Source organism: Streptopelia decaocto (genome assembly GCF_964273445.1).
Source record: "Streptopelia decaocto genome assembly, chromosome: 10".
NCBI lineage: Eukaryota > Metazoa > Chordata > Aves > Columbiformes > Columbidae > Streptopelia > Streptopelia decaocto.
This window is the reverse complement of record NC_138665.1, coordinates 5,741,753-5,767,959: the sequence shown is the minus strand read 5'-3', so window position 1 is coordinate 5,767,959 and position 26,207 is coordinate 5,741,753. Positions and strand designations below refer to the sequence as shown.

The 26,207-nt window shown below is 48.2% G+C and overlaps 1 protein-coding gene across 4 annotated transcripts in view; it reads right to left on the bottom strand.

Annotated features, from left to right (window-relative positions):
• Window positions 1–181: 181 nt before the first annotated feature.
• GAB3 (GRB2 associated binding protein 3) overlaps window positions 182–26,207 on the bottom strand; it is a 66,878-nt gene continuing 40,852 nt past the window's right edge. For 2 of the 4 annotated variants that reach the window (XM_082061989.1, XM_082061987.1), the window contains 9 exons: window positions 19,769–20,072; window positions 12,129–12,345; window positions 11,197–11,675; window positions 8,679–8,734; window positions 7,361–7,616; window positions 6,134–6,215; window positions 4,398–4,500; window positions 3,351–3,464; window positions 182–2,344 (listed from right to left, as the gene is read on the bottom strand). In XM_082061989.1, coding sequence (XP_081918115.1) covers window positions 2,228–2,344; window positions 3,351–3,464; window positions 4,398–4,500; window positions 6,134–6,215; window positions 7,361–7,616; window positions 8,679–8,734; window positions 11,197–11,675; window positions 12,129–12,345; window positions 19,769–20,072 — 1,728 coding nt within the window. In that variant the 3' untranslated portion in view covers window positions 182–2,227. Of the gene's footprint in view, window positions 2,345–3,350; window positions 3,465–4,397; window positions 4,501–6,133; window positions 6,216–7,360; window positions 7,617–8,678; window positions 8,735–11,196; window positions 11,676–12,128; window positions 12,346–19,768; window positions 20,073–26,207 lie in introns of those variants that run through there. The other 2 variants (XM_082061988.1, XM_082061990.1) reach the window with 2 other exon arrangements.

Here is a 26,207-nt window from a genome sequence, read left to right as displayed (position 1 = left end):
TTTTGCCCCCTACTGCAATCCACGTCTTCGCTGGTCTTTTAACTCCTTCAGTACTGCAGCATACACTAAAAGCTTTCAGTGACGTAACATTTGCACACCTTGAAAGAAAGGCAATTCTTTCGAGCAGAAATGCAAATGCGTCTATAACGGTGGCCCTTCCCTGCAACAGCTCTGTTCCCCAAACCCACTTCCCCTCCAGCAACACCACACCCGGGGCACAGTTGCTCAGAGCTCTCCTAAATCGATTTTAGGACAAAACAGCTGGGTTTTATCAAACTCAGTTTCACACCGGACAGACAAGATTTATACGAAAAAGTCCTAATTCTTTTAAAAGCTTTTATGAACATTAATTTTCATTTTAGAGCTTTGGGCAGAGGATGGAGGAGCAGAGCAGGACGACACAGCAGGTCAGCTATCTGCAGTATGAACCCCGTTTTTCCAAGCAGCTCCAGTCCAGGACACTTTTTGGCTGCAGGCCTGGGTGCCTGGTTTGCTCCAGAGTCAATAAAGGCAGTGGTGAAGCTCGTTGTTCTCACAGGGTAGCTATCCAGAGCCCGGTCACCACAGATCCCCAGCTTTGTATTCACTCTAAAGAAGCAGCGAAACTTGCAAGCACTTCAGCTCTCTTGAGGTAGGAGAAAAACGGTGTTTCTGTTCAGCTACGCTGCCTCTCCCAGCCAGTCATGGTGCTGCTCAGCCTCCCAGAGCGCCCATATGGCTGAAGCAGAATGGGTACATGGGGCACAGCAAGTAGAAGCCTTGAAATGTCAGTAGTTTCTGCAATGACATTTCTACAACCTCTGTTTGGTAAATCAGCATTTTCATGATGTCAGATTACAGTAATACAATGCGATAGCAACAGGCACGTGAAGGGAGGCCAGAGACTCGGTGCTTTCAAAGAGGAAATTTTTGTAAGGGTCCTGGCTGTCTGTCTGTGCTGGCAGGGCCAGACCTCCTATGGCTGAGTGGGACTTAACTGCCTGAGCAAAGCCTGCAAGACCAAATCCAGTGTGGGTCACCCGGCAGTACTGCATACTTCCACGGCTCCAGTGGCTGTGTGCCACCTTAAAATAAAGATTGCAGCCAAGCTTTTAAAGTTAAATGTTATAAACTATACACATATGTGATCCTGAGATAGTGCCTGCAGCAAGTCCCAAGGTAGATAAGCTTCCTGAACCCAGAGGTCCTCACGCCACGTAAGCACATTGTTTTACTTTGGCAGGCCTGCTGGCCTCTCTCAGAGCAAGCTGCACTTCCTAATTCTCTTTCTTTTGGGGCTGGGTCTAGTGAAACAATCGGTTTGACGACTGCTACCAGAAATTCCAATGGCATTTCTTCTGCAGTTCAGATGAAAACATTCTTGATCCTTTGCCAGTTCTCCCAAGACTTGCAGAAACAGGCTCACAGATTCCATTTCTATTTTTTGGCCAGCCAAGATCTGTGTGCCTGCAGCCTCCTGCTAGAGGAGCAGCTGTGCTGTGCTGAAGACACTCCTCAAAACCGGGGAGAAAACATCAGTAGGAGTCAGACAGAAAGGCGACAAGCATGAGCCACAATGGGGAGAAACAGCTTAATATGATGACTGTCGTCCAGAGGGTCAAAGGACCCTGCGTTCCAGTCCCATCAGTGCGGAGTCCTGGTTGGAGTTTCCGACAGCATCAGCTCAGAGTCAGGCCTTTTAAACCCGGGGGAAAAATATTTTCCAAAATTCGCTTTGCTTAAGCACTATATATTAAAAAAGTTCTTTTATTGTTTCAGTATTTTAGCCCTTAGTTGATTAGTCACCAATACCTGCCAGACGCCCGCTGCCATAAATGCGCTCTGAGCATCTGTAGTATTTGTAGGAATATCAGAAAATAGCTTTAGCAACTAGGAATTATGCAACAGAGGGAAAAGGCAGGACTAACTAGATTAATGCAACATGTAGTGGATTTGTTAACATTAAGTGTATGACTTGTTGCAGAATCATGCCAGAAAATGGTACCTTGTAGCTTACTGGAAAGGGCAGTAAAAGGGGTAATGCATTACTTCAATCATCAGTGAACCACTCACTCCACATACTATTTCCAGCTGAAATCAAAGGTTTCCATTAAAAACACCATTCCTCTACAGACCTTAAATGTCTTACAGCTCTCTCTGCCTTTGAAGTCTACTGTGATAGCTGCTTCTTTAACATTGTGGTTCCAGTGCAAAAAAAATAATCCTCCAGATCCCAAATCTTCTTACTTTAGACTTTCGATTGTCTCTCATCTGTCCATTCCTGCTTAGTGTTCTGTAAAGCTTGAGTCTTCTGTTCATCTACCTGGACATAGTCCACTCTCTGCTCTTCTGAGAGAAAAGGCTTCTGTGAGAGAAAGAGGAAAAAAACAATGTAAACAATTTTAGGGTTGACAAGGGATGCTAGTGAAACTTGGCTTGATTTTCTGTTTTCCCTCTCCCCCGTTCCTTGATTGCTTCCCTTCACCTTGAAGCTCACAGTGACATCAGCTGACAAATGCATTGCTTTACAGCCTGCATGAGCTATAATTATCCATCTGTCACCCTGTCACTCAGCCCAGCACGGTGAGCAAGGGAAACGTGCTGTTCTGGCTATTTCCATGCAGAGAATTGTTCTCATCCGACTGATCCTGCTGCAGGGATAACCGAACTGCATTTTAACTAAAGCGAAGGTTTAAATTTAAGAGAGCTTAGGAGTCTTGAGTCTTTTGCATCCAGGAGTATTAGCCAACAGGGAAAATGATACACAGGACATAAAATGGCCCAAACTAACAACAGTTTGTTGCTTTGCAATGGTACCTACCCGCTGCCTCAGCAGGTTATAAGCTCTTTGGACAAAGAATGTATTTACCCAGCATTGTTCAGGAAACCAAAATGCTTTTGGTGATGCAAGAATAAAGATGCACATTTTTCCACGTTACAAGAGATGGTACAGTTTCACCCCATGAATTTATCATGGGCTGCAAACTTGTTACTGCAAAGAGATTTGGGGGAAAAACTAGCAGGAAGGGGTTTGTGGAGGCTGGATGAAAATGAAAGAGCATGCAGAGATCCTGCAAGCGCTACAGGCTTGCCCACGAGCCCTCACGGCTGCACATCCCAGCCCCATCTCGTGCCCTCTGCCGAGCTCCTGTTAATGGCACCCCTATGAGTCACTCTGAGGACACCTTGTCGTCACCCTAATAGTGCTTTTATTATATTAATCTTGGATCTGCCACAAATGCAGTCAGCTGGAAACATGACTGGCTTCATCATGATACTTAGGGCACCTAGCAGAGTCTGTGTCTCCATCTTGTTTTCCTCCCAGCAGACAAAAAGAAAGGAGGCTGTGGGGTCTTTCAAATGACTCATACCTTCTGTACAGGGGATGGGGAAGCAGAATTAAAATCCAATGCTAAGTAATCAAGGTTAGATTTCCTTGTCCATGGAAAAGCACCACTGTATGGAGATGTTGCCTGTCTGTGTTCCTGTTGGGAAAGAAGAGAAACTTTTAATGCTCTTAAAACACGATCCCAAAAGGGAACGGGGCTACAACTGTGAAGTGGGAGACTTGTCTGGCAGAACATGATTGAGGAAGGTCAGCACACAACTGTATGGAAGGTTTCATTTGACAAGAAAAATCAAATGGGGAGTAGTTACAACTGGAACTGCCCTCCTGAGCAGACTTTGATCTAGCAGAGGTGTGGGTTAAAATTTGAAACTATGGCTATGGAGATTGTGGTCAGTTTTGCAACATGTTTCTACAGCCACTGCCGTCGGGCTTTTGCTATGGAGCCAAATCTGTAGACACTGGCTCAGATAAAGGGATTTGAGATCCATTCCCACCTAAAATTTAAAGGAAACTGAGATTCTTATCTTTTGCAAGATATAGGTACAGAGTGAATGAAGAAAAAGAAGCCACAAAGCCAGATGTTCTGCTTTCATAGGATGGGAAGTGGGGTTAGTGCCACCAGCCAAAGCAGAAGCAATGAGACTTTAATGGGAGTTCTGTTTCTGCACAATATTTGGTGTGTTTCTTTAGGAAGTGCACTAACGGCTTTCTGTCATTTCCTGCGAGATTTTGCAAGGCACACTTTTAAAAGGTGAAAAGATTTCATTTTCCTTTGCCTTAAAGAGTTCTCATGTAAATATGGCTGATCCCTGTGATCTCTTGGAACTGCTCAGCAACATTCGTGGGCGAACAGCTGAGTTCTGCAGAACAGAAGAAGGGCTTCCCTTATCTCTCCGTAAATTGGTCCCAGTGTCTTTGCTTTAAAACCATTTCATCATGTTTTTTAAAAAACAGAAGGCAAAGGACAAACCTCCTCAACATTTTTTCTTCGAAAACAAACTTCTGCATTCTCCATCAATGTGACAGAGCAGAATAAAGCAAAGGATGGCTGTGTGAAAATGAAGATTACCATATGAATGTAACTTTCTTCCTCTTCTCCGGAAACTGAATTGGCAAATATTCTTGCTGAATTAATACCGTCTCTTTCTGGTGAGATAAAGCTCATTCGATTGCTATGAAGAAAAACACAGGAGAGGTTAAGGAAGCATCTTACAGATGCTCTGAAATGAAGCCAAAGCCTGACACAGTCCATATGGTGAATAAACTCACACTAGCGCTGCAGCTTTCACGGAGAGGATATTCAAAACCACTCCTTAGTTCTAGAAAGCATGTGCTATATTGCTATGAGTGGTTTTTATTCATTTTTTTCTGGGATTTGTCAAAGTTTGCCATCTCTGGTATGACAGAAAGCATAAACCATTGGAGCAATTCTTCAACAAGGGGCACAGAGACAGATATCATTCATCAGGTGATATGTGCTGATGGGGCAGTCACTTAGTTGTGCGGGTATCCACATATTGGAGATGAATGTGAATTAATCAGCTGCTGGAGGTGCACGCAGAGGAACTTGTTTGGCTTTGAACACAGTGTAAACACATGCCATTTGTGCTATGGGGATGCCTGCAACTCAGCCCTTGTACAAGGAAATATCTGTCATATCTGTCAGAGGTATTTCGGGAATAAATTATTGCAAGCCAGCACAATGGGGTTAGTTATTAGGAAATCAGGTGGCCGCTTCGTGCAGCATGAACAGTATAACTCCTTTTGCTTTATTAGTTCTGAGCATACTTCCTTTTTAGTTTTGTTAATGTAAACCATGCAAACTCCCTCCAAGCTTGCTACCCCCCAGGCCTCCGCAGTGTGTCAGCACTAGCGACCCCAGGGCCCTGGCAGGGCTGCGGGGTAGGCAGGCAGCGCTGCAGGGCTGCGCCGCCTTTGGACTGTAAGGCTCAGAGAGGTCTGCAACTCAAACTGCCCATCTCATCTCGCTCTTGCCCTCCACATGAGTAGCTGAGGCGGGGGAGTGGAAACGCCCCGTCTGGCACTCATGCTAGTGAAAAAATACATTTTTTTGGAGTGTCCCGGGTATGCAAAGAAGGTTGGTGGGAATTCCTGGCTTTTGCAAGCAACCTTCAGCACAGCTGACTCTCCTGCCAGGCTCCCCCTCTGAGCGCTGAGATCCCCCAGCCAGCAGGCTGCAGTCCTCCCCAGCTCATGAGTTCCTTGAAGACGAGCCTTTCACTGCCCCTGGAGCCCAAAAGTATCATCTGTTCACACCACCTGGAATTTGGGACCAAAAGCGTGTTTTACCCCACAATTTCCTGTGACAAAAGGTCACACCAAGAGATCAAGTCTGAATTGCTGCGTGGCAGTGCAGAACTCTACACCCAGGCTACAAGTCAGGCAGATCTTTATCTTCCCTGGTTCTCCTTTGCAATATTAATTTTCAGAAACAAAAATGGCTCTATCACTTTGAAAAAAGAAATTCAGGCACGCAAAGCTTTTAGCCATCGCAGAAGCCACACCAGAGCGCAGACCAAATTCAGACTTTTCAAAAGGAACCTTCAAAACAGACTGAGCATCACTGCATGATGCTGAGCGCACTGGAGTTGCCTGTTGTGAAAAGGGAGCCCTGATTTTTAGAGACAACAAAAGCCTGGGGGTGCTGGAAGGAGCCCTGGGGAATTTTTGTTTGTGGGCTTTGCCAGGAAACTGTTTCTTGTGGGATGTGATAAGTTATTTTTAACTCCATTCCACAATGTCAATGCTTAGAAGATTGGAACAGCAGGTTTCTTGTTGACTTACTAAGGCACAGTCCACATCCTGGTCACGGCGGCATGCTCCCGGATGGTGGAGAGGTTCCTTAAGTCCAGAGGAGGTGGCCGTGCTGCAAGTAGACACAAAAGGAACTACATTTCCGATAGCAGAGGTAATGAAAAGTACAGACTGTTTAAAAAAAATGCAGTTTTATATTAACAGCAATAAATTAACAGAGTATTTCACAGAACATGATGATAAAACCAAAACAGAAATCAGTAACAAATGACCACTTCAGTCACTGCTGGAAAGCAAAGTCCTTAACTTATCCTAAAATAACAGAACAAATACAATGGGCATAAGGAGAGCAAATGCTCCCCAGGATCTGTGTGCTTGCCTCAAATCTGCTCTGTGTATGCTGCCTTCAAGAGGAGAGCCCACTTCAGCCTACAGGTCAAGTCAGGTTTTGAGCTCTCTTCTAAACAAAAAGGTCCTACATGTGGAGATCAAGATCATTCCCTCTTTCCAGTCCGTGTACCTTTTCCACCTCATTCTCAAAACCCTTTAAGAAAGGACCTGAGCTTGCTTTGCTTCCTGGCAATGGTCTAAATTTCTTTACCCACTTCAGAGTAGCATTTCCTGAACCAATTTCTGAGCAGCCCTGTGGCTCTGCAGCCCAAAGAGCTTTAATGTAGGCTAGGCTTAGGCAATTTCTCCACTGTAAAGCTGAATTTTGTCCCCAGTATATCCTCTGGAAGCGCAACCCAGATTTTGGAGGTGCCATGAAAAGCAGTAGTGGAAATTTACCATCAGTAAAAGCATCCACAGGAAATTCCTAATTAAACCAAGACAGCTGTGCCTGCCCAACAGCCCACACATCAAGTTTGAGTATTTGAGTGTTTGGATGTCCTGTTCCTGGAAGGTCAGGGAGCTGGTGAGACAGCAGCACGCATACTTCAGAGCTGCAGGAATTAGTCTGCTGTCCAAGGCTACATGTATTTGGAGATTCGCAGCCAGTGGGTCTGAACCCACGCACCACACGCAGCCAACCAATCTCTGATTGCAAAAGTAGGCATGGACACTCTTCCTCTGCTCACAAAAGACCCTGCAGATGCATCCCATGCTACAGGCTTATATGCCACTTGTACAGCAATTCAACCCCTTTGCTAGAGTGGGAAGCACTTTAAAGTGTGCAATGACACTATCAAAGGAGGTCACCCATGTCCCACTATCAAGACCCCCTGGCCGCCAAATGCATTTTAGGCCTGGGCTTACGTTTCCGACGAGGCTTGAGGTCTCGGTTCACCGGAGGGGGCTCCAGGTCTGAGGGAAGCTCAGGTAATGGGCTGGTGAGTTTTTCAGTGCTGACAACAGGGAACGTAAAGGTGGCTGAGCCGGGGCTCATGGGGATGTAGCCGTCAGAGGAACAGTCGGAGCTGGGCGCAGACGGAGAGGTGCTGGGGCGCATGGGCACGTAGCTGTCCTCCATGCTGTCCGAAGCAGTTGAGTAGAGCGGGGAGAATCGACAGGGCTTCAGGAGCAACGGAGGAAAAGATAAACGGGTCAATAAATGAATAGCTAACCCCCTGCAAGCCAGGAGGTGGGTGAGCTAGCAACAGATCTGTGCCTGGCCTCAGGCCAGGAGGGTCCTGGCGTGACCCTTTCCAAGAGGTGCAACCTGGAAAGACACGAGACAAATCTATAAGTTCAGATGCAGGCTGCAGCTTTGGCAAAGTCCTCTTCTGAGCTTCGCGCGTCACTGCTGGAAACGAGGAACAAACTTATTGGTGACTTAAGTAGGTTAACTGCTCCAAATTCAGTGAGACTGCACTTAACTCTCCCAGCAGTAATTCTGACCTATACAACAAAGGAGGCTCCTTCATACAAAAAAATGTCTGAACGGAGGGCATCTTATGAACTAGATTTTTGCCAACGTGGAAGATGAGAGAGCAGATACACAGACATACATGTGACTTCTGATAGCTGAGAATAAACACTAGAAATCATATAAGTTGCCCACCACCTGAACTTACATATAAGCAGCAAAGGATCTCCCACACAGAACAGAGTGTTCAGCAGCAGGCAGAAGGCCGGCTGCGTGACGTGTGATGGTGCCACATATAACCATGTCTGTCAAAGGCTGAGCCAGGAAGCTTTGGACTGGCAGAGCCCTGAATCACAAGTGCTTTGAGAGCAGAGACTTTCCTGTGTCCTAAAGAGAAGATACCCCTCAGGATGATGAAAGGATAGGCTTCTTTAGACCCTTTTTTCAAGAGATAAGGAGTTTTCTCAGGTGCTGCTGGTCAACAGTTTAATTCTACTGGTATCCTTTTTCACAACAGACCTGGTTTCACCTGCTTTAAAAACAGGGTGCTCAGCATTGTGGCCTCCCACTCCCTCCTCTCTCAAAGTCTTTTTGTGGCTGTGAAGAAGCAGCACAGAAGTTGCCCAAAACCAAGTGCTTATTCCATTTTATTTTCATTCTTCTGCTGAACACAGGAGAGGAATGATTGAATACCAGGAAGTGAAATGATTCGCGTTCTGAAGTTTGTCATGTGTCAGTGTTTTAAATTTGTGCAAGCAGAGTACTTACCAAATTTAAGCTGAGCCTCTTATCCCGACTTCTTAAGGAACTGCCTTCCATGTCTGCTGCAAGGAAAAAAAAAGTGATTAAAAATGTGATAAGGCAGCCCAACGATACAGAGATAATTCTGGAGTAAAGCATATGGTCCTAAAATAATTAGAGCTTTATAAAGATTCCATAACTCCTAGTATTTATCCTCAATGAGGAAATCCAATGACACTTAAGACCAGAATCAAATCAGTAGCATTTCAAGAGCAATTACATCTATTTTAAGTATGACGAAACCAAGTTCCTGCTGTAGTCCCACTCTGTTTTCCCATCTGTCAAGTTGGAGAAATTATATGAAATGGGACTATAGGGAATATTAATCCATTAATGTTTGGAAAATTATGTGGGAACCTCACGTGTAAGGTGCCAGGGAAGCACATGTTACTGTACAGAGGGTACAGGGGAAACTTAATGGTAGGAGAGAAATATTCCTCTTTGTCACCCAGAAATGCTGATGTGGTGCAAGTGGCTCAAGCTGATGGGGAAAAAAGAGCCAGGGAACAGCTCACTAGTCACAGTGTCCCCTTGTGCAGGCTGGCATTTGTCATGGTCTATTTTATTTTTGAAGCAAAAGGTAGAAAAAAATTGAAATCTGGCATTCAGTGCATAGAAGACCAGCAGCTGAAGCTGCTTACGACTACCATCCTTCTCTGGAAAATTACTTTCTGTGCAGAAAATGGCTTTTCTGTGGGAATGCTTTAACACCCTGCAACCATGCTAATCCAGCCCCTGCTTTCAGTGGAGACACCAATACTCCACTGCAACTGGAGCTCTTTGTGGCAGTATCAGCATAAAAGGCAAAAATGCTAAACAAGAACAGAGCAATAATGTTAGTGCGGATATATATTCAGATATACACATTCACTGTCCTGGGACAGCTACATTTATTCATTATTTTGGCAAAAAGGCATTAATGCACAACACTCCAGTAGATGCCAGGACGCAGGTGCCTTACACGTGCGCAGCTCCTTCCCTTCACGGCACTGCAAGCAGCACACACTGTCTGTGCACTGGGTTAATTACATCTGCGCAGCTTTTACATGCTGCCAAGGGCAAAAAATAAAGCAAATAACTCAAGTGGGCTCATTCTGGGAGCTGGTCAGGAACAGCTTCTTTCTCCCTTTTTTCCAGCTTTTCTTGTTAAACACATTTTAATTCAGAGTTTAACCTTTCAAATAGTTTCAGCTGCACTTAAGGTAAGAAAAAAATAGCAGCACTTATTAATTCATTGCTGCCCCCTGTCAGGCAGAGATAACCTTGCAGCATGGTAGCAGAACATGACATTTGGCCACTTAATCCTCTTAAAAACATTTTGGCATAAATTGGGATGAAGGAACATTAACTGTCTCGAGCACGCTGACAGCATTAGAGCAGCACATGTGCAGAAGCAAGAGCAGCACCTTTCAGAGAGCAACCAAATAACTGATAATTAAAAATACCAATTCCACTGATGGGTGCTTCTCTAGAAACCTTCCAATAATTGTTTGCACACTGATGAACAGGCTGGACAGAGGTCTCCTTACTTTAGCTTTAAGAGGAAGATCTGGTGGCCCAAAACATCAGTTGGTCATTCATACTACAGGAGTCTAAAGGATGCTTGTTCTTAAAAACCTACACTTTTTTCCTCATCGAAAATGACACATCACTGCAAAATATAATACGTGATGATTTCCAGCCAGGTATTCCAGCTGCCTCCCTCTGTTCTGTGGCACCACAAAACAAACCTGTGCCATACTGCATATTCCTGTTTTTTGACACCTTGATGTTCTGGAGTTTTGTCAGTTATTTTTGTTTGCAATTACGGTGTTTCAAGAACAAGTGGAAAAGACACCTCAGCTCAGAGCAGAACTTGCTTTGCAGCAGAGCCTCTCTCTGCAGCGGGTTTCCAGCCTACCCTGACCGAAGTGCAAGGACAGAGCAGGATTTGCTCAAGGACACACAGAGTCCTTGGTTCAACCAGGATTACATCCCAGCCCCAGTGTCTCCGTGGCTTCCTGTTCTTTACTCTAAGCTGCAAAATGACACTCTGCTGTTATGGAAAGGACTGGGTGTTGGGAAGCAGCACAGCTACAAAGGCATTTCCCATGGGCGAGCCCACATTTTGACCTAGAGAGTTTGGCTTTGCCTGATGCAGCGGCTGGCTTTTCATTTTTGTTTTTATGCTGCTTTCTCTTTTGGAGAGGGAGAGGGTATGGAAAACTAACATGCCATTGAGGCACCCTGAAGAGATCACAGAATTGCTGCCTGTGTGTGCACACTGATGGGTTTTCACAGAGCAGGAGCTGAATGTGAGGGACATGTCTGAATCCTGCTCACCAACTAATTTGAAACAAGCATTTTAGGTTGCTTTGGGTGGTGTACGATTTCCCAGCGGGTTGGATAGGGAGGTACAACTGGAGTTGGGCACCCACTCCGTGCTCAGGGACAGCTCCATCCCTCGCACTGGTCCTGCATCGCTGGCTCTTGGAAATGCACTCACCTTTCCAGTTCCTCACGTTGTCTAAGCTGGACAAGGAGATTCTCCTGGGCACCAGAGTGACCTGAGCGCGGCACAGCCCTGCATGCCCATTCTGGAGGGCCCCGCTGCCCACCTCATCTCCTCTCCTGTCCGAGAAGTGGGTTGGCTTGGGCGGCCGCGGTGGGGGCGTGTTGGACAGGACATCCAGCTGGGTCACACCGTAGGGCAGCGCATTTTGGCTCTTGTCAATCTGAAAGGTTGGTGTCAGCGGTGTCCCCAGCAGTGGAGAAGAGGAGGAAAGGTCACTAGACGGCCCGTTAATGTCTATGCTTCTGGACACAGCGCTGTGATTTGCCAGTGGGGCCCCATCCTGGTGCACAGTGCCAGCACTGGATGGCTGTACAAGGTACAAGGAGGGCTGAGACTGCAAGGAGTCCACGAAAACATCATCCGATGAGGTTTGCTCCAGAGATCTGTCTGAATTTGACCAGCTGTCACACCTGCACAGAGACAGAGGTCAGGACCTACACTTTCCTTTTCTCCTGGTTGAAAGTGAGCAAGTGCACAGCAAAAAACCCAACCAAAACAATAAGCCCATTGTTTGGGACAAAATCTGTCCCTTCCCTATGGCTGTGGAAAGTCCACCCTGAGCTGTGCTGGGGGACAGGGCACTCTGGGAGCACCTTGGGCAGCAGCAGGCAGAAAGGGCATCTTGAGAGAGGCCATACATGACGTGCCCAGCCATTCACCCTGGAAAGGGCCAGGACCAACATATGACACTCAACTGCTAATCTGTGCTATGAAAAGCCCCCCGTAAATTGGGTTAGGCTAATGGTCCCCTGTTGTGCTCAGAAGCCTACTCTGAGCAGCAGGGCTCGAGGACCAGTTTGCCCCAGTTTCCCAGGGTATCACTGGGCAGGCAGCCTGATGCACCTGGCAGACCCCAGACCTACCTGTTGTGGCTGAGCTTGCCCGACTCGCAGTTGGAGAGGAAGAGGTAGTCAGGGAGGAAGACTGACTCCGACTCGCTGTGGGTCTCCTCTGCGGTGAAGGCGTCAGCAGCAGCGTGGTCAACCGAGAAGGAGGGATCGGCGATGCGGGAGGTGTGGGTGGAGGCGGCCGGCGAGGGCTGCGGGGATGAGGTTGTGTGAGACAAGCTCTCCACGGAACCTGCAAAGAGAAGAGCCCTGGCTGAGAGACAGGTCTGACTCGCCCTGGCCCACAGCCTCTCCTGGCGATCACCACCTTGCTTTTTTACCAGGGATGTTTGACACCAAGGCAGCAGTGGGCCAAGGCAAAAAACTGATTCTAGGGAAAGAGGAGCCTAATTTTGCAGCTGCTCCTCCTGCCCAGGCTGGGTAAGTCAGCTGCCAAACTGAGGGGGCAGACCCCTTGCTCTGGGGGCCTCCACTCCTGCATGGCTACAACATCCCTCCTGCAGACAGCAATGGAGACAGCCCCTGCTGAGCAAAGACCTGACACAGAGTGCCCTGTTTTATCAAGTATTTTTTAGGACTTCTCTAACACAAATACTTAATCTCCAACACTTCAAACTCATGGTGACAAGGGATTGATTTCTTCCCACTTTCTATATCTCAGTGGACAAAACTGAGCTTGGCCACTCATGGAGCAGCCAGATTTGTTGCACCTCTGAACTTGTCTGCAAACTCCTTAGGCCTCTCTAGGCTGGAGATCAAAGCCACGAGAGCGGTGCTGCAGCTGCTGCTGCCCAGCAGGAGGCTCGTTGGCTCTGCTGAGGAAAGGGACCCTGCTTCTCTGGAGGCCACATGGCACAGGGGAGCCTGTGCTCAGTGACACCTTCCCCGGGCATAACACCCCAGTGCCCCGCTCTGGCACAGCGAGGGGAGAGGAGCAGGTCTGGGCTGCACAGAGCCAGCCACCTGCTCAGCTCTGGCTTCACCTCCGAGCAACAAGGCTGCTCGTCACTGGCAGCACGCAGCCGAGGGACTCATACCCATCTGGCCCAAGCATCACCAGGCAGCAGGGACAAGTCTGGTGCTGCTGCTTTCCCAGCTCTGTCCCTGCAGGTGGGACAGAAGCACAGAATGTCAGGGATTGGAAGGGACCTGGAAAGCTCATCCAGTGCAATCCCCCCATGGAGCAGGAACACCCAGATGAGGTTACACAGGAAGGTGTCCAGGCGGGTTGGAATGTCTGCACAGAAGGAGACTCCACAACCTCCCTGGGCAGCCTGGGCCAGGCTCTGCCACCCTCACTGAGAAGTTTCTTCTCAAATTTAAGTGGAACCTCTTATGTTCCAGTTTGAACCCATTACTCTTTGTCCCACCATTGGTTTTCACCAAGAAGAGCCTGGCTCCATCCTCCTGACACTAAACCTTTATATATTTGTAAACAAAGGGGTGGTGGCTGAGCTCACAGAGTTAGGGCTAAGTGTGGCCTCTGGCCTCGCTTTTGGGGCATTTTGACTCAAAACTCAAGTCCTCAGTGCAAGTGAGACTTCCCACTGGGGGCAGCTGTGGAGTGGGAATGGGAAGGCCCTGGGGTGTCTTTGCAGAGCAGCTCTGCAAATGCATCTGCTCCTGGGAGCAAGTTCAGCCAGCAGCACCGGAATCATGAGCCCTCAATTAGAAAATATGATTTTTCTAATGAAGTTTCAGGTTGCTGCATGGTGGTTCCATCACCAGAGCTACACAAGGACCAGGCAGTGCTCACTGGCTGCCCCCGACATGCATGGGGCTAGGCAGTGGATGTGTGTTTCTCTGGCTGAAGCACAGACACCACCAGAGTCTGCAAAACTGCAAAACTCTTCCTCAGAATTCAAAACCCGGCAGCAAAAACAAACACAAGAAACCAGCTACTGCTGATAAAAGCAAACCAAGCATAAACATGCTTTCAAAGCATAGCAAGAAGGCATATTTCCCTAACACTGAAATCCAGAATTTGCTGGAAATACTGGGAACTTGCCCCTGACCATCTATGTGCATGCTGTGGGTGCATCCTGCGTGGTGATATCCTGAGATCCTCCGTCAGGTTCTACCTTGTGCTCAGCTCCACACAGCCAGAAGCCTTGACACTGCACTGGGTTATTGCAGTCACTTCTCAGGCCTGGGAGGTGCCAGGTGTATGTGCAAGCAGGTCAGGAGGGATGGAGAGAGCTGCCAAGACTTGGGTGGTTAGACATCAACATGACTGCACACAAACAAAACCCTTTGGTGACCCAGACTTCCACACCAGCCACGGCAAGCTTCAGCCCATCATCCTCATCTCAGAAGAAGAGTAAAACATCTGATCTTTTCCCCCTGTGCTACCCCACACCTCATCCCTTCAAACTGGGGAGGGAGCTGCCCCTTTCCTTCCCATCTACCAGTACTGAGTCACTGCTGCTTCCTCCCCTTAGCTTTGCAGGTCTGGTGCAGTGATGGACCCCAAGTCAGCAAAGCACATAAGCACATGCTTAAATTCAAGCTTAAGCAAAGCATTTGCTTAATTTTGAGCAGGTGCTTATAGCAGTGGGATTTCAGCAGTGAGCATCTGGAAAGAATGGCTTTTATGGGGTTTCACATTTGCAAAGCAGAGCTGAGGGCTGCAGCCTTTCCATCTGAAAAATAACTTTTCTCATGTTCATTGTGCTGGCTCAGACAGTAATTCTGCTTTCAAATCTTGGACTCTGAGAGCTGTCTTGCAAGCTGAGGATGATCAAATATGCACCAAGCAAACTCCATAGGGATCTCAGAAAAGCATGTTCACATCACCATCTGACCACATTTAAAAAAAAAAAAAACAAAAAAAAGACACAGCCAAACAACTAAAAACTGCCACAATGCATAAGAGAGAAAAATTAATGACGTTCTGGATTATTAACACAGGGAATGAACAGGCTTGAACTCCATCTGGTACTCACAGGGTTTAGCCACAGATTATCCCATCAGGAAGGGCTGTGAGCTGCAGACCACATGGCAAACATTGCAAGCAGGAGGGAGGGATGGGGACAGCACAGGCCTGCCCTTTTCTAACCTTAGGGGCTCAGGGAGCTGCAGCCAGCTCCTAACATACCGTCCTGGTCCCTGCCAGCTCTTCTGGTAACCAAATCAGCATGCATTAAAGTTGTACCACAACAGCATCTGGGTAGAATAAATTATGCATGGCCACTTTCAACAGTGAGAAGACAGAGAACAGTTTTGGTGCCTGCCCTCCCCTTTGCCAGAGAGACAGCAGGAGTCTCCGGCTGCCAAAATAACTGCTTTGGTGGGTACCAGTGCAAAAAATCTCTGCCTTGCATGGACAGAGAAAGTCACCATGGAAGATGTGGACCATCATCGTCCTCTATGGTGATTTTCCCCATCAATGTGGGGCCATTGCTAGGAGAAACAGAGGCGTTCTCCCTCCTGCTACAGACCCCAGCCAGCTCCCCCAAAATTGTTACAGTACAACAGCAGTGGCAGGACACAGTGAAATAGAGGGTGTTCTGCTCGCAGCAACCCCCCACCAGGCTCCATGGCCATGCCAAGGAGATAGAAATGCCACCCACACCTCCTGGCCACAGCCTGACATTCAAGAGCAGCCTTGAGTCCCTGCAGCTGAGAAGGGGCTTCCTCCTGCTGGGAAGGAGTGTGCAGGGAGCAGCCCCAGTGCCCGTCCTCAGCACGGGCTGGAGGAACCACCTCAGCTCCTGTGCAAGAGGACCCTGCCTGCCCCACTGTGTGTGGGAGCAGAGTGGGGGAAGAAAGTGAAGACACTCAGGAGAAAGAGTGTCTCTCTGCAAGGAGAGCTCAGTCCCTCCAGACAGCCCCTCAATGTGGGGCTCCCAGCTCGCTTTGCTCCCCGCAGGGTGCCCTGGCCGGGAGAGATGCTGCGCAGCAATGCTGCAGCAAGGTCCTGGGGAATCAAACCATCCCCGTGGCACAGCAGAGTCTGTGCACACAGGCAAAATAACAACAACAACAACAACAACAACAATAATAATAATAATAAATAATAGAAGAGACATATAAGGAGGCAAAAAACCCCATCAGAGAAACAGGCAGAAAGGGAGTCAGTCCCAGCAGTGGGCAAGGATGGGTGAGAACAAGAGAGCAAACAGAGGTGAGGGGAAGGTGGAGGAGCAGAAATGCTCTAATCCAACTGTCAGCAGCCAAGAGGGACCCAAGGGTAACCTGTCACTTAGGGTGGCCCTGCCAATGGCCTGGTCTATGCACTGTGCAGGGAGGGCAGCAGTGAGGGGGTCTCGGCAGGGACATCAGGCTCCACTGTGGCCCTGAGTGCTCTAGAAGAGAGGAAAGCAACAGGGGAGTGATGGAGATCAGCAGGGACCTTCAGACAAGGGCTGCATCCAAAAGGAACAAGGTGTTTACATGGGATGTGGAACAATACCTGGAGCCTGTGGAAGAAGGAAGAGTGAACCCAAGAAGAAAGGTCCCTCTTGTGCTGAGGAGCTACCTGCCAAGGCATGGCCTGGAGGAACATTCAATGCACAACTACAATGCACAACCTTTAGAAGTAAGGCTTTCTAATGAAAATGGCTAAACAACTTTCACAGCAGCTTCTCCAATGAAAAGCTGCTATATTGCATTGTGTCAACTGGGGTTTCAGCTTGCATATAGAAAAAAGCGTGCACGTGATGTCCCACGGCCACCTCACTTGATTTCATCCCCTGCACAGCCACTCAGCTCAAGACTCATGTTGATCCTCTGTGTGGACACAGGTCCTGTGGGGCTGGGGACTGACTGCTCCACTGGGAGCCTTCACCAGAGAAGGAAGATTCTACACAGAAATAGCATGAAAACAGGGAGGGAAGCCTCCTCCTCTCTCCTCCAGCAAAGGTGCCAGCTCCCCTGTCCTGCTCAGCCAGCAGCTGCTTCTGGTGGCAGCCGAGTGCCCAGCGCAGGGGCTGCTGCTGGACAGTCCTTCCCGACAGCCGCCTTCCCAGGTGCTTCCTGACATCTGCCTGCAGTGCCAGCCCCGCTCTTGTTGACCAAAAAGCTGTCCTCACAGGGCCAGCTGCACTCTCGCCAGCCTTGGTCGGTGTCTGGCTGCTTACTTGTCAGACCAGAGGCTGCTGGTGAGCAGGGCCTGGCTGTTTGTCCAGCTTCTGTGCTACTGGAAGGGACTGACCGGGAACAAGAGGACCGTGTTTACAGCCGAGCCACTGCACAAACCTGTGGCTGCACTTTCTGTGCACTAATCAGAGAAAGCAGCAGATGTGGTTTTGGCCTCAAAGTCACAGCAAGTTTTCAGAGATGCAAGGATTAAGAATGATTGATTTTACCATATAATATTGGCTTTGATAATCATTATAATACACAGAACAGCTTATTAAAGTTTCCTGCAATTGGTGTGTCTTTCTTTTGATGATTCATTTCAGAGACTATTTTTTTTATCACAGTAGCACTGAAGTTAAAAAAAGTATATGGCATTTAATAGACTTTTGCTCTTCTTATGTTAATTTGTAAAGGTAATTTGTTTAGAACTACAGGCTCTTAGGGGATTTAGGTGCTTCCAAAAAGCTGAAGCAATTAGGAACTCTTTGAAATGTGATGTGCAACGTGTGGAACCGTGCAGTTTTAAAACAGAGGATCTGATTGTGCCCTACAGCCTGACCTGAATACACCCCAGACCTGACCTCATCGGCATGAACCGCAGGATAAATAGAAGATCTTACGAGCTGTTCGCCACTAGAGATACAACAAGTGCATGGCTGGAAGCTCAGCTTATGTGGTGTGTGATGAGGGCTGTAAATTCAGGTGCCAGACTTTATACTGAACCAAGGCAAATGCTCTGCACTGCCGAACTTCCTGGGGGATAATATCAGCCTTGAATGGAGCGGACAGCTGGGATGTCAGCTTTCCCAACTGCCACACCAAGGGTTGTCACTCCTCATCGGTCAGCTTCTACACTGGCAATCTCTGGTGGGAGAGAAATAGCACTGTGGAATACTCTGAGTATCACCCATGTGTAAGTCTTACAAGCAATGCTGCGCTGTACCAGCACAACAGACATGTCCCACTATAAATGCATCTATCCTGGGGACAGCTGCTGCTTCAGCTTCTCTGGCACTGATCACCTCTCCCTATGCACATCCTCACAGTGCCAGCAGAAGTCTGCATATACATTTGAGAGAAAACAGTATTTTTCTGTTTTCTGTTTCGCAGGGAAAGACTTACCTTCAGTTCAGAGTAACTGGGGAAATTGTGTCTAAAATAATACTGCACCAGAAATAGCAATGCAAGAGCAACATCTCAGTGTCAAAGGCAGATCAGTAGGAAAGGGGTTACTGAATAACCCTGATTACATCAATGCTTCACAGGGCTATTGATTCCAATCCCTCAAAGCTACCAGCTCCAGATTGCAAGTTGCATTCATGGGCAGTTTGTACTGGCACATAAAACTGTGTCAGCACGTTTTCCTGGTGGTTTCTAAAGTGACTGAGAAAGGGCAGACATCAGATTTATAATAGAAGCTCTGCCGTGCTCTTTCCACTCCCATTTCCCCTCAGAATAAACTACCGAAGAGAAGATTAAAGCGGGCCAGGAACTAGGGTAGATTAAAACGAAACATCTCACGGTAGCCTTTTGTCTCCTCTCAAGTTAGAGGCAACAGCATGTGGCAGTCGCAGACAGCAGCAGCAGTGTGGGCGCAGCAGCACAGGGACCACGGCAGAATAATCTGCCTGGCCACACTATGATACCCCCAAACACATTACTGCCCTTGGGATCCAGTCCCTCCATCAGCACCCTCTTCTGCTCTTGCACTGCCTTTTATCACAGCAAAGGACTTCCTTCTGACTCACTTCCTATGAAGCTCTCAAATTGCTGCTGCATCTGCCCCTTGGAAATGTCAAGGGAACTACAGATTGCTGTTATCTGAGCCTGATTGTCTCATTTGAAAGGCAGGTTAATGATGATACAGGTCCTGACTTTAATTACTGGCTGCATCCATCTTAGAGTGGTTAATTCTTGGGTGGTTTCCAAGAAATTCACCCTACTGAGTATATACTGGGGTAGGTCCTAGCAAAACAGGCTAATTTTATGCTTCACTGGCAGCACTGTCTCTTAAGTCTAGACACACACTTCTAACACTCACCTATCCTCTGCCTTTTCTTTATTTTTCTTCTCATTAATAGATGAAGACAGCTCAGTATTTTTGTCACTGATTTATGTATGTGCATATACACACAAGTCTGTGCACATTCCACATCCAGAAAAAGCCTGAGAAAGCACAAGTTTCGCAGGACACTTTCCTGGAACAGGTGTCTTACATTAAGCCAAACTAAATGAATATGGGACATGTAATGAAATAAACAGCCCCAGAAGATAACACTCAGTCAGCTTTTCACATAAACACGACCCGCTGCTTATTCTAGCAGGAATGGCTTCATCAAATTGAGACCAAGCAGCCAGCTATCATTTCTACCCACCAGCAGCGAGATCCCTGATAACTTTCAAATCAGGGTTTAGCAGCGCCTCAGTGCTGTGTGGAGCTATAGAAAACAAAGTCCCACAGCACCCGCCCAGCCCCAGCAGCAAGGTCCATGTTTCTTCTCAGCCTGGGTGCTGCTGCGGAACAGCCCAGACACTGGTCATCCTCCCAACCCCCAAGGTGAGCATGATCCTACCTGTGCCATCTTCTAGATGCCCGAAGTTACAGATCTGACTGATGTTGTGCACCCAGATCTGCATCTCCTCCTCAGTTTTGGCTACCAGGTAGAAGGTGCGGTAGGTGGTTCTCACGATGAAGACAAAGTTATTCTGAAATTCCTTCTTGATGAAGTTGGGCCCTGAGTGCTTCAGCACTTCGCACTCGTTGAGGTCGATGATCCGAATGGGTTTTTTGGAGTGGTTGTTCCTGTAGTACTCCAGCACATCGGGGTTCCCGCTCATGCGGCCTCTGCGCAGCACGAACCAGCGCTTCCGCCATGCCTGCAAACGGCACAAACAGCGCCCGGTTAGTGCTGGCCACCTTAGATATAAATCAACTCACGCATGCTCATTTTCTTTAAAGTTTTATAGGTGTTTTGATAAGCTGGTTGTGACTTTGATATGAAGTGCTTGCTATCAGCTTGTGTTTGTGATAGGAAAAAAGGCAGAGAGTTGTCCATTTGCAGGTCAAGAGGAGCCAGAAGACTTCTCCCCTTCTCTCACCCCCGGCCTGCCAGCACGGTGTAATCAAAATGACCCGATGCTTCACATCTCATCTATAGAAGAGATTATAACACATTTTTCTTTGTGAAATGAAAACACCCAGGACTGCACCCTCTGTTGCAGTGCACGAGCTAATATCTGGCAAAACACGTCTTTTGCCCAGCAAAGCCAAGGGCTCCAGATGGCCTGTGCTGCTTCCCTCCAGTGCTTTTCAGTGCTACTAAAAAGCTGTTAATGAGCTGCCAGTTACTTCTGAAAGCTCAGAACAAACCTTAAGGGAGTTGTAGTGCTAAAAAGTTAAACTTTCAAACCTTACAGAAACACATCTATTTACACAGGCACTGCTTCAAGTGACCATCAACCCAAACCAAACCTGCTAAGCACTGATGTCTTTTAAACCCTTGTGACTGAAGAGATGGGTCCCATACAGGCTTAAATGAAGTCCTCGTAGGGCTAAGCTGCAGCATCACTTTATAAAGCTATATGCAGTTTTCCAGGAACAACATCACATATTTTCCCTTTTTTTTCCAGCAGCTGTTTTTGTTCATCAACATTATAAGCGCCTCTGTGTTGATCACAGCTGTCACCAACACACTTACTCTGAGGGTCAGAAGAAATCCAGTGCAAGCTCTGTTCCACAGGGAAAAGCTGAAATAAGACAATAGGAGCTTTCCCCTTACTAAGCTCCATAAACATTGAGTTGGATAAAGTCATACCCAAACCAGCAAGCTCTGGGAAAGGCGCAGGGGCTCACACACTGCCCAGGCGTCTGCTATAACTGTACAGTCACTGGCTGCTTCAGTTGCCTCTATGAGAATTAAAAGTTCATTAAAGAAACATCTGAACAGCAACCACCATAGCCTCACTGCCTGAATCTTATTCAAGTGCTCTTTGCAAAATGAGCTGTCACAACAATGCAAACCTGCATTTGATTAAAAATCATGCTAATTTTGCAAAGAGTGGATCTGTCTGTCATTTTACTAAGACAGTCAACCCTCTGGCCTTAAGGCAAAATAACTGAGTTCAGGATATTTTCATTAGGATGTAAGAGTTCTTACTGTCAGTTTAGGATCAATACAGGCACTACAGCTTCTGCTGACACTGAGTTCCCATGGGCATGGTGACAATTAAAATGATCAACAAAAAAGAGCAACAATCATTTGTCAAGAAAAAGCTGCCCCCCCACACCTACTTAAAAGAGACTTTCTTGCAGTGCAGCAAGTTTTTCCACAGTCTGTCAACATTAATCCAAAAATTTATCTAGAAGAAAGTCTGTTCAGCCTGACGGTACCTTAATCTGTTTTGCAACCAAAAGGTTCTTCAAAAATAATTTACAGGGACCAGAGAATAAAATATAGAGGGAGCTCTTGCAAGGCTGAACAAGCACATACTGGCCTGTGCAAAGGGGGAGTCTTCAGAGAGGGGTCACATCAGGAACAAACAGGAAGCAGAGGTGCAGTACAAAGTGTATTGCACAAATAAAATTAGGTCTTGCCCTCATGACCTGTTGAGGTTTGAAAGTGATCTGGTCTCTGTTGAAAGTAGCTAGAGACAACAGGTTACTGAGATATCCCAGACAAACCTAACTTTGTGCAAGCCAGGAAAAAAAGAACACCACCCCCCCAAAGGAAACAGAGACAAAAGAGAAGCATTTAACTGAAAGAACACTTTCCTGACTAGCAAACTTTAACAGCAGAATACAGCCCAGCAGGTATCTCACACACATAGTCCCAGAAAGAGCCCACACAGGGCTAATGCACGTCCCACAGATGCATCAGAACAGAAAATGACATCCCTTAACATGCTGTCACCCCTAAACAACAGAAGTGAAATACTTTAGGAGGTATAAGCTAAAGGAGACCTGCTTCTTTGCCTCTCAGAGCACAGGCTGCTAAGGCAGAAAAGGCCATCAACCCTTCCCAAAACCATCTCTCACTCCTCCCCAGTGCCGCCAGCCCAGCAGCTTAAATACACCTGGCTCCTTCTGATGGAAATTGCATGGAAATCACCTGCATGGGAGCAAACCAAGGGGAAGGGTGATGGGGACATGCTGTTTAGATGAAACCCACACAGCTGCGGGAAGCTGGGAGCTCAGCTTTGAGGCTGGAGCCAGCTCAGGGCTGCTTGGGCAGCATGGGCCAGTACCTGCCCCCATTTCCTTAGCATTTTAGTTTTCATGTGGCTAAAGGGGTCTGTAGTTTCAGCACGACCTGGGCAGCTGGTAAGAGAAAAAAGAAAACTGCAGCTGCAGTCCGTGGAAAAGCCCATGGACCCTCTGTTTGGAGGCGCAGGCTGGCTTTGGCGTGGTGCGAGCACTGTGGCCCTGCTGCTCGCGGTTTTGTACTAGCTGAGAAACTGCCTGATAACCCATTTCCCTGCAGATACGCAATTTGATCAGGCTTATCATCTGGCTGGCACTGTGAGACTGGAGAGGTGCCTGGTCAGTGCGGCTTATGATGTGAGAGGAGAGCAGGGCTGAGGCTGTGTGAGAAAACACTCTCTATCATAGCTGGGCAGCCACGAAAACAGGGCTGGGGGGAAATAATGCCAGATAGCTGCCCAAATCTGCACTGCCCTTGGGAAGGGCGGGCCTCCCCACTCCACCTCCCGCATGGCCGCCCTCGCTGCCTGCCCCAGGCTCACCGCCCACCGCAGCCAGCCCCCGACAGCCAAAAACAGCGTAACACAGGAGCTGGAGGAAACATGCAGGAAGATGGGGGGTGGAGAGGGGCAGAGGAACTGCTCTTTGGTGATACCGCAAGCTTGGGCAAGCTAACCATCGTTCAGTGCCCCAAGTCTTAATGTGCTCTGAAACCATTGGTGGTATCTTGCCATGAGCTGAAGGGACCGGAGCAAATGCCCTGTCCGTGCTGCTGACCCACCGCTGGACCTGGAGCCGAGGGGAGGGAGAAGTGCCAAGGGTCGGCAGCTTTTAAATGGGCAGAGCCTGAGTCAGCGGCGGGGGTGAGTGAGCACTCACAGGCTCGTATCACAGAATGGTTGGGGTTGGAAGGCAGCTCTGGAGATCATCCAGTCCAACCCACCTGCTAAAGCAGGTTCCCCAGAGCAGACAGCACAGGAATGCGTCCAGGCGGGTTTGGATGTCTCTGGAGAAGGAGACTTGAACTTCAAAGACACTTAAGCACTCAACCCTACCTGAGATCAGTGTGGGTGCCATGGCAGGGTGCCGGTGAAGCCTGGCCAAAGGGGAGTTTGCGGTGCTGCCCGGTGAGCTCTCCTGCTGCCCTGAGCCAGGGCTGCTCCTCTGTGCCACCAAGGAAGCCATCTGGGAGAGCAACGGGAGCAGAAACCGCCTCATCGCACACTGGGAAATGGGAGCGGTGCCAGCCCAGTGCCCTGGCACCCAGCCTGGCCTGGGCACAGCTGGTCATCACCAGGAACAGGGTGGGAGGGTGAGAAGGAACAGGACCAGTTCTTCCCTGGGTGCTTGCTCTTAGTATCAGCTTCATTGTACCATCAGGCTGCATGCACACACACAGTGCACTTGCACTTTGCCTCTCCAGGCTCCCTTTTTTTTCTTCCGCTCTCTCGAAGGAAAGTGGCATCGGCAACTGACATAGCTACCTGCATGGCTGGGGCTGAAGTACCATCATTTGCACCTTTTCTCCCATTTGACATATCTAGGGCCATCACTGTCTCCCCTCAATGCCTCATTTCCATTCTGAAACTTTCACCCATATGTGCCTTTACTAGAAAATGTTTTTGCTTATTTCACAATGTTGAGTGTACGATGCACTGAGTTTTTGAGAAATTCACAGGTTTGCCACTGCCAATACACAGGACTTGCTCTGCTCCATGGCATAGGCAAAGCAGGGGTTTTGGCACACCTTTCAGCATGAGGCTTTTATCATCAAGAATCAAATATCATCTCCTCATTCTGCTGGCGTTTGCCTGCAGTGAGCTACACGTCTCCCTTCCCCAGGGGAAAGGGATGTAGCACGCTGGAGTCACTGGGCCCCCAGCTGTGCCAGGCCTTGGCCAGACAAGAGGGCAGCGGCAGCTTTCAGCTCACAGGGACCCAGGCAGCTCGTGTACTGCTCAGCCCACTCTGCTGGAGCAGGGGATGGGGCTCCTCAGCCCCGTGCCCGAAGCACAGAGGATGCCTGGCACCTTCCAGCCTCTGCCCTGCAAGTCAGACCCCACCGCAGCCCATCTCCAGGGCCCAGCTCAGCCCCACGGCACAGCACAGCGGGCTTTTACATAGTCGTACGCTCTCGGTAGTTTTCTTTTTACCATTTACCAGTCACAAGGCTGCCTCCTCCTTCCCCTGTTATGGTTTGTCCCACCATCCCTGGTTTTGTCTCTTTGCAGCGTGACCCTTGTCCACAGAGCAGGACATGGTGTGGCGCAGCGTGTGCCTTCCTCCCCTTCCCCTTCACTGACCCACACCAGAAGCTGTGCCTGTGCCAGCACCACGACACCAGGCACTGAGCTCCGAGAGGGCTCCCCGTGGCTCAGCACGGAGCTCTTCCCCCCGCTCCCTCCAGCCCTGCGCAGCACTGTGTGCACCGTCAACCCGCGCCCGTGTGCTGCTGCAACACCTTCTTGCAGCGTGTAAGGAACAGTGGCTATTGCCGCCAGCTTGTGCCAGAGCAACAGGCCCTGTGTTTGCTGCGGGGTGCTGGTGTCAGGTTCAAGAGCACCTCTGAGCCCCCAGGCTGCTCAATGGAGCGAGCAGGGCTGGGGTGGCAGGGCTGTGGCCAGGAGGAATGTATTTCCGCTGATCAGAGCCAATAATATCTGACAATATTTAGTCTGAACCTGCACACACTGCCAAATTTACATGGTAATTTGGGCCAATTTAAGGGTGAAAGATTGCACTTCCATGGTTGAGATGGAGTAACCTTTAAATAGGAACTGATTCCGGGGATTCAGCCTAGGCTCCTCACTTACAGCACAGAAAGGATCTACGCATCCAGAAGAAATACTACATTTATTTGGAGGCCCCTTGAAATCAGTTCCGTCTTGATGAAGGAGTGATACTATGATGACATGTTTACATGGCCTCTGAAGCTTTGTGGGCATTAGAGGAAGGCTTTATCAGAAAAGCACAACAACAATCAGGCGAGAGCCAACATAAATCTAGAACAATTTTCGTCTGCCCTTCGTAAGTGGAATAGTTCGGTGCCAAAAGGAAGAAAGAGTTTGCAGCAGCATTGGTTGGATGCCAGCGCATTGCTCTGTGCAACACAAGCTATCAGTGTTTTCTTCTTGCTCCTGAATTTTCACTTTGTGAATTCCAGAGCCACTTCTAAAGAGGAGAGGAATAGCTCTGTTTCAGTTTCAGTAGCATTTCTAAGAAAGCGATAACTAGTTCCACAATCTGATGTTTCTGCTTCTGCTGAATAAGTGGTGTGAAGTCTAAAAAGGGCTGCTATTACATGCGAACATTTGCTCCGCCACAGCGATGTCAGATAAAACAGGCCACGAGCAAACCCATTATGTGCTGATAAAACAGCCTGCTGGTAAACAAGGCCAGAATGGGAGCTGGGTGCCTGTGTGGGAAACGTTTAGCCACGGATCTTCATTGCTTACCTTCCATCTGAGGACCATGTTTTCATTTATATGTACAAAATATCCAGTATCTGAGATCTAAAGAATTAATTAGAGCACATACAAGCTAAATAAGGTAAATTTGCCTGAAATATCATTTGTCCTGTGGGTTTTTGATTTTTTTTTTTTTCTGGTTTTAATAACAAAACACAGAATAGCCAACAACGTTGAGAATGTTTAGCAGCTAAATTAATGCTCATGACTCCCCCATGAGGATAATCTTCATTTTACAGAATGGAGCAAAGGGGATGGCAAGGGGAGGCAGCCGGAGCGGCGGATGTGTGCGGATTCCTCGCCTGCCTGGTGGCCTTGCAGCTGTGCTCTGGGCAGGGGACGTGT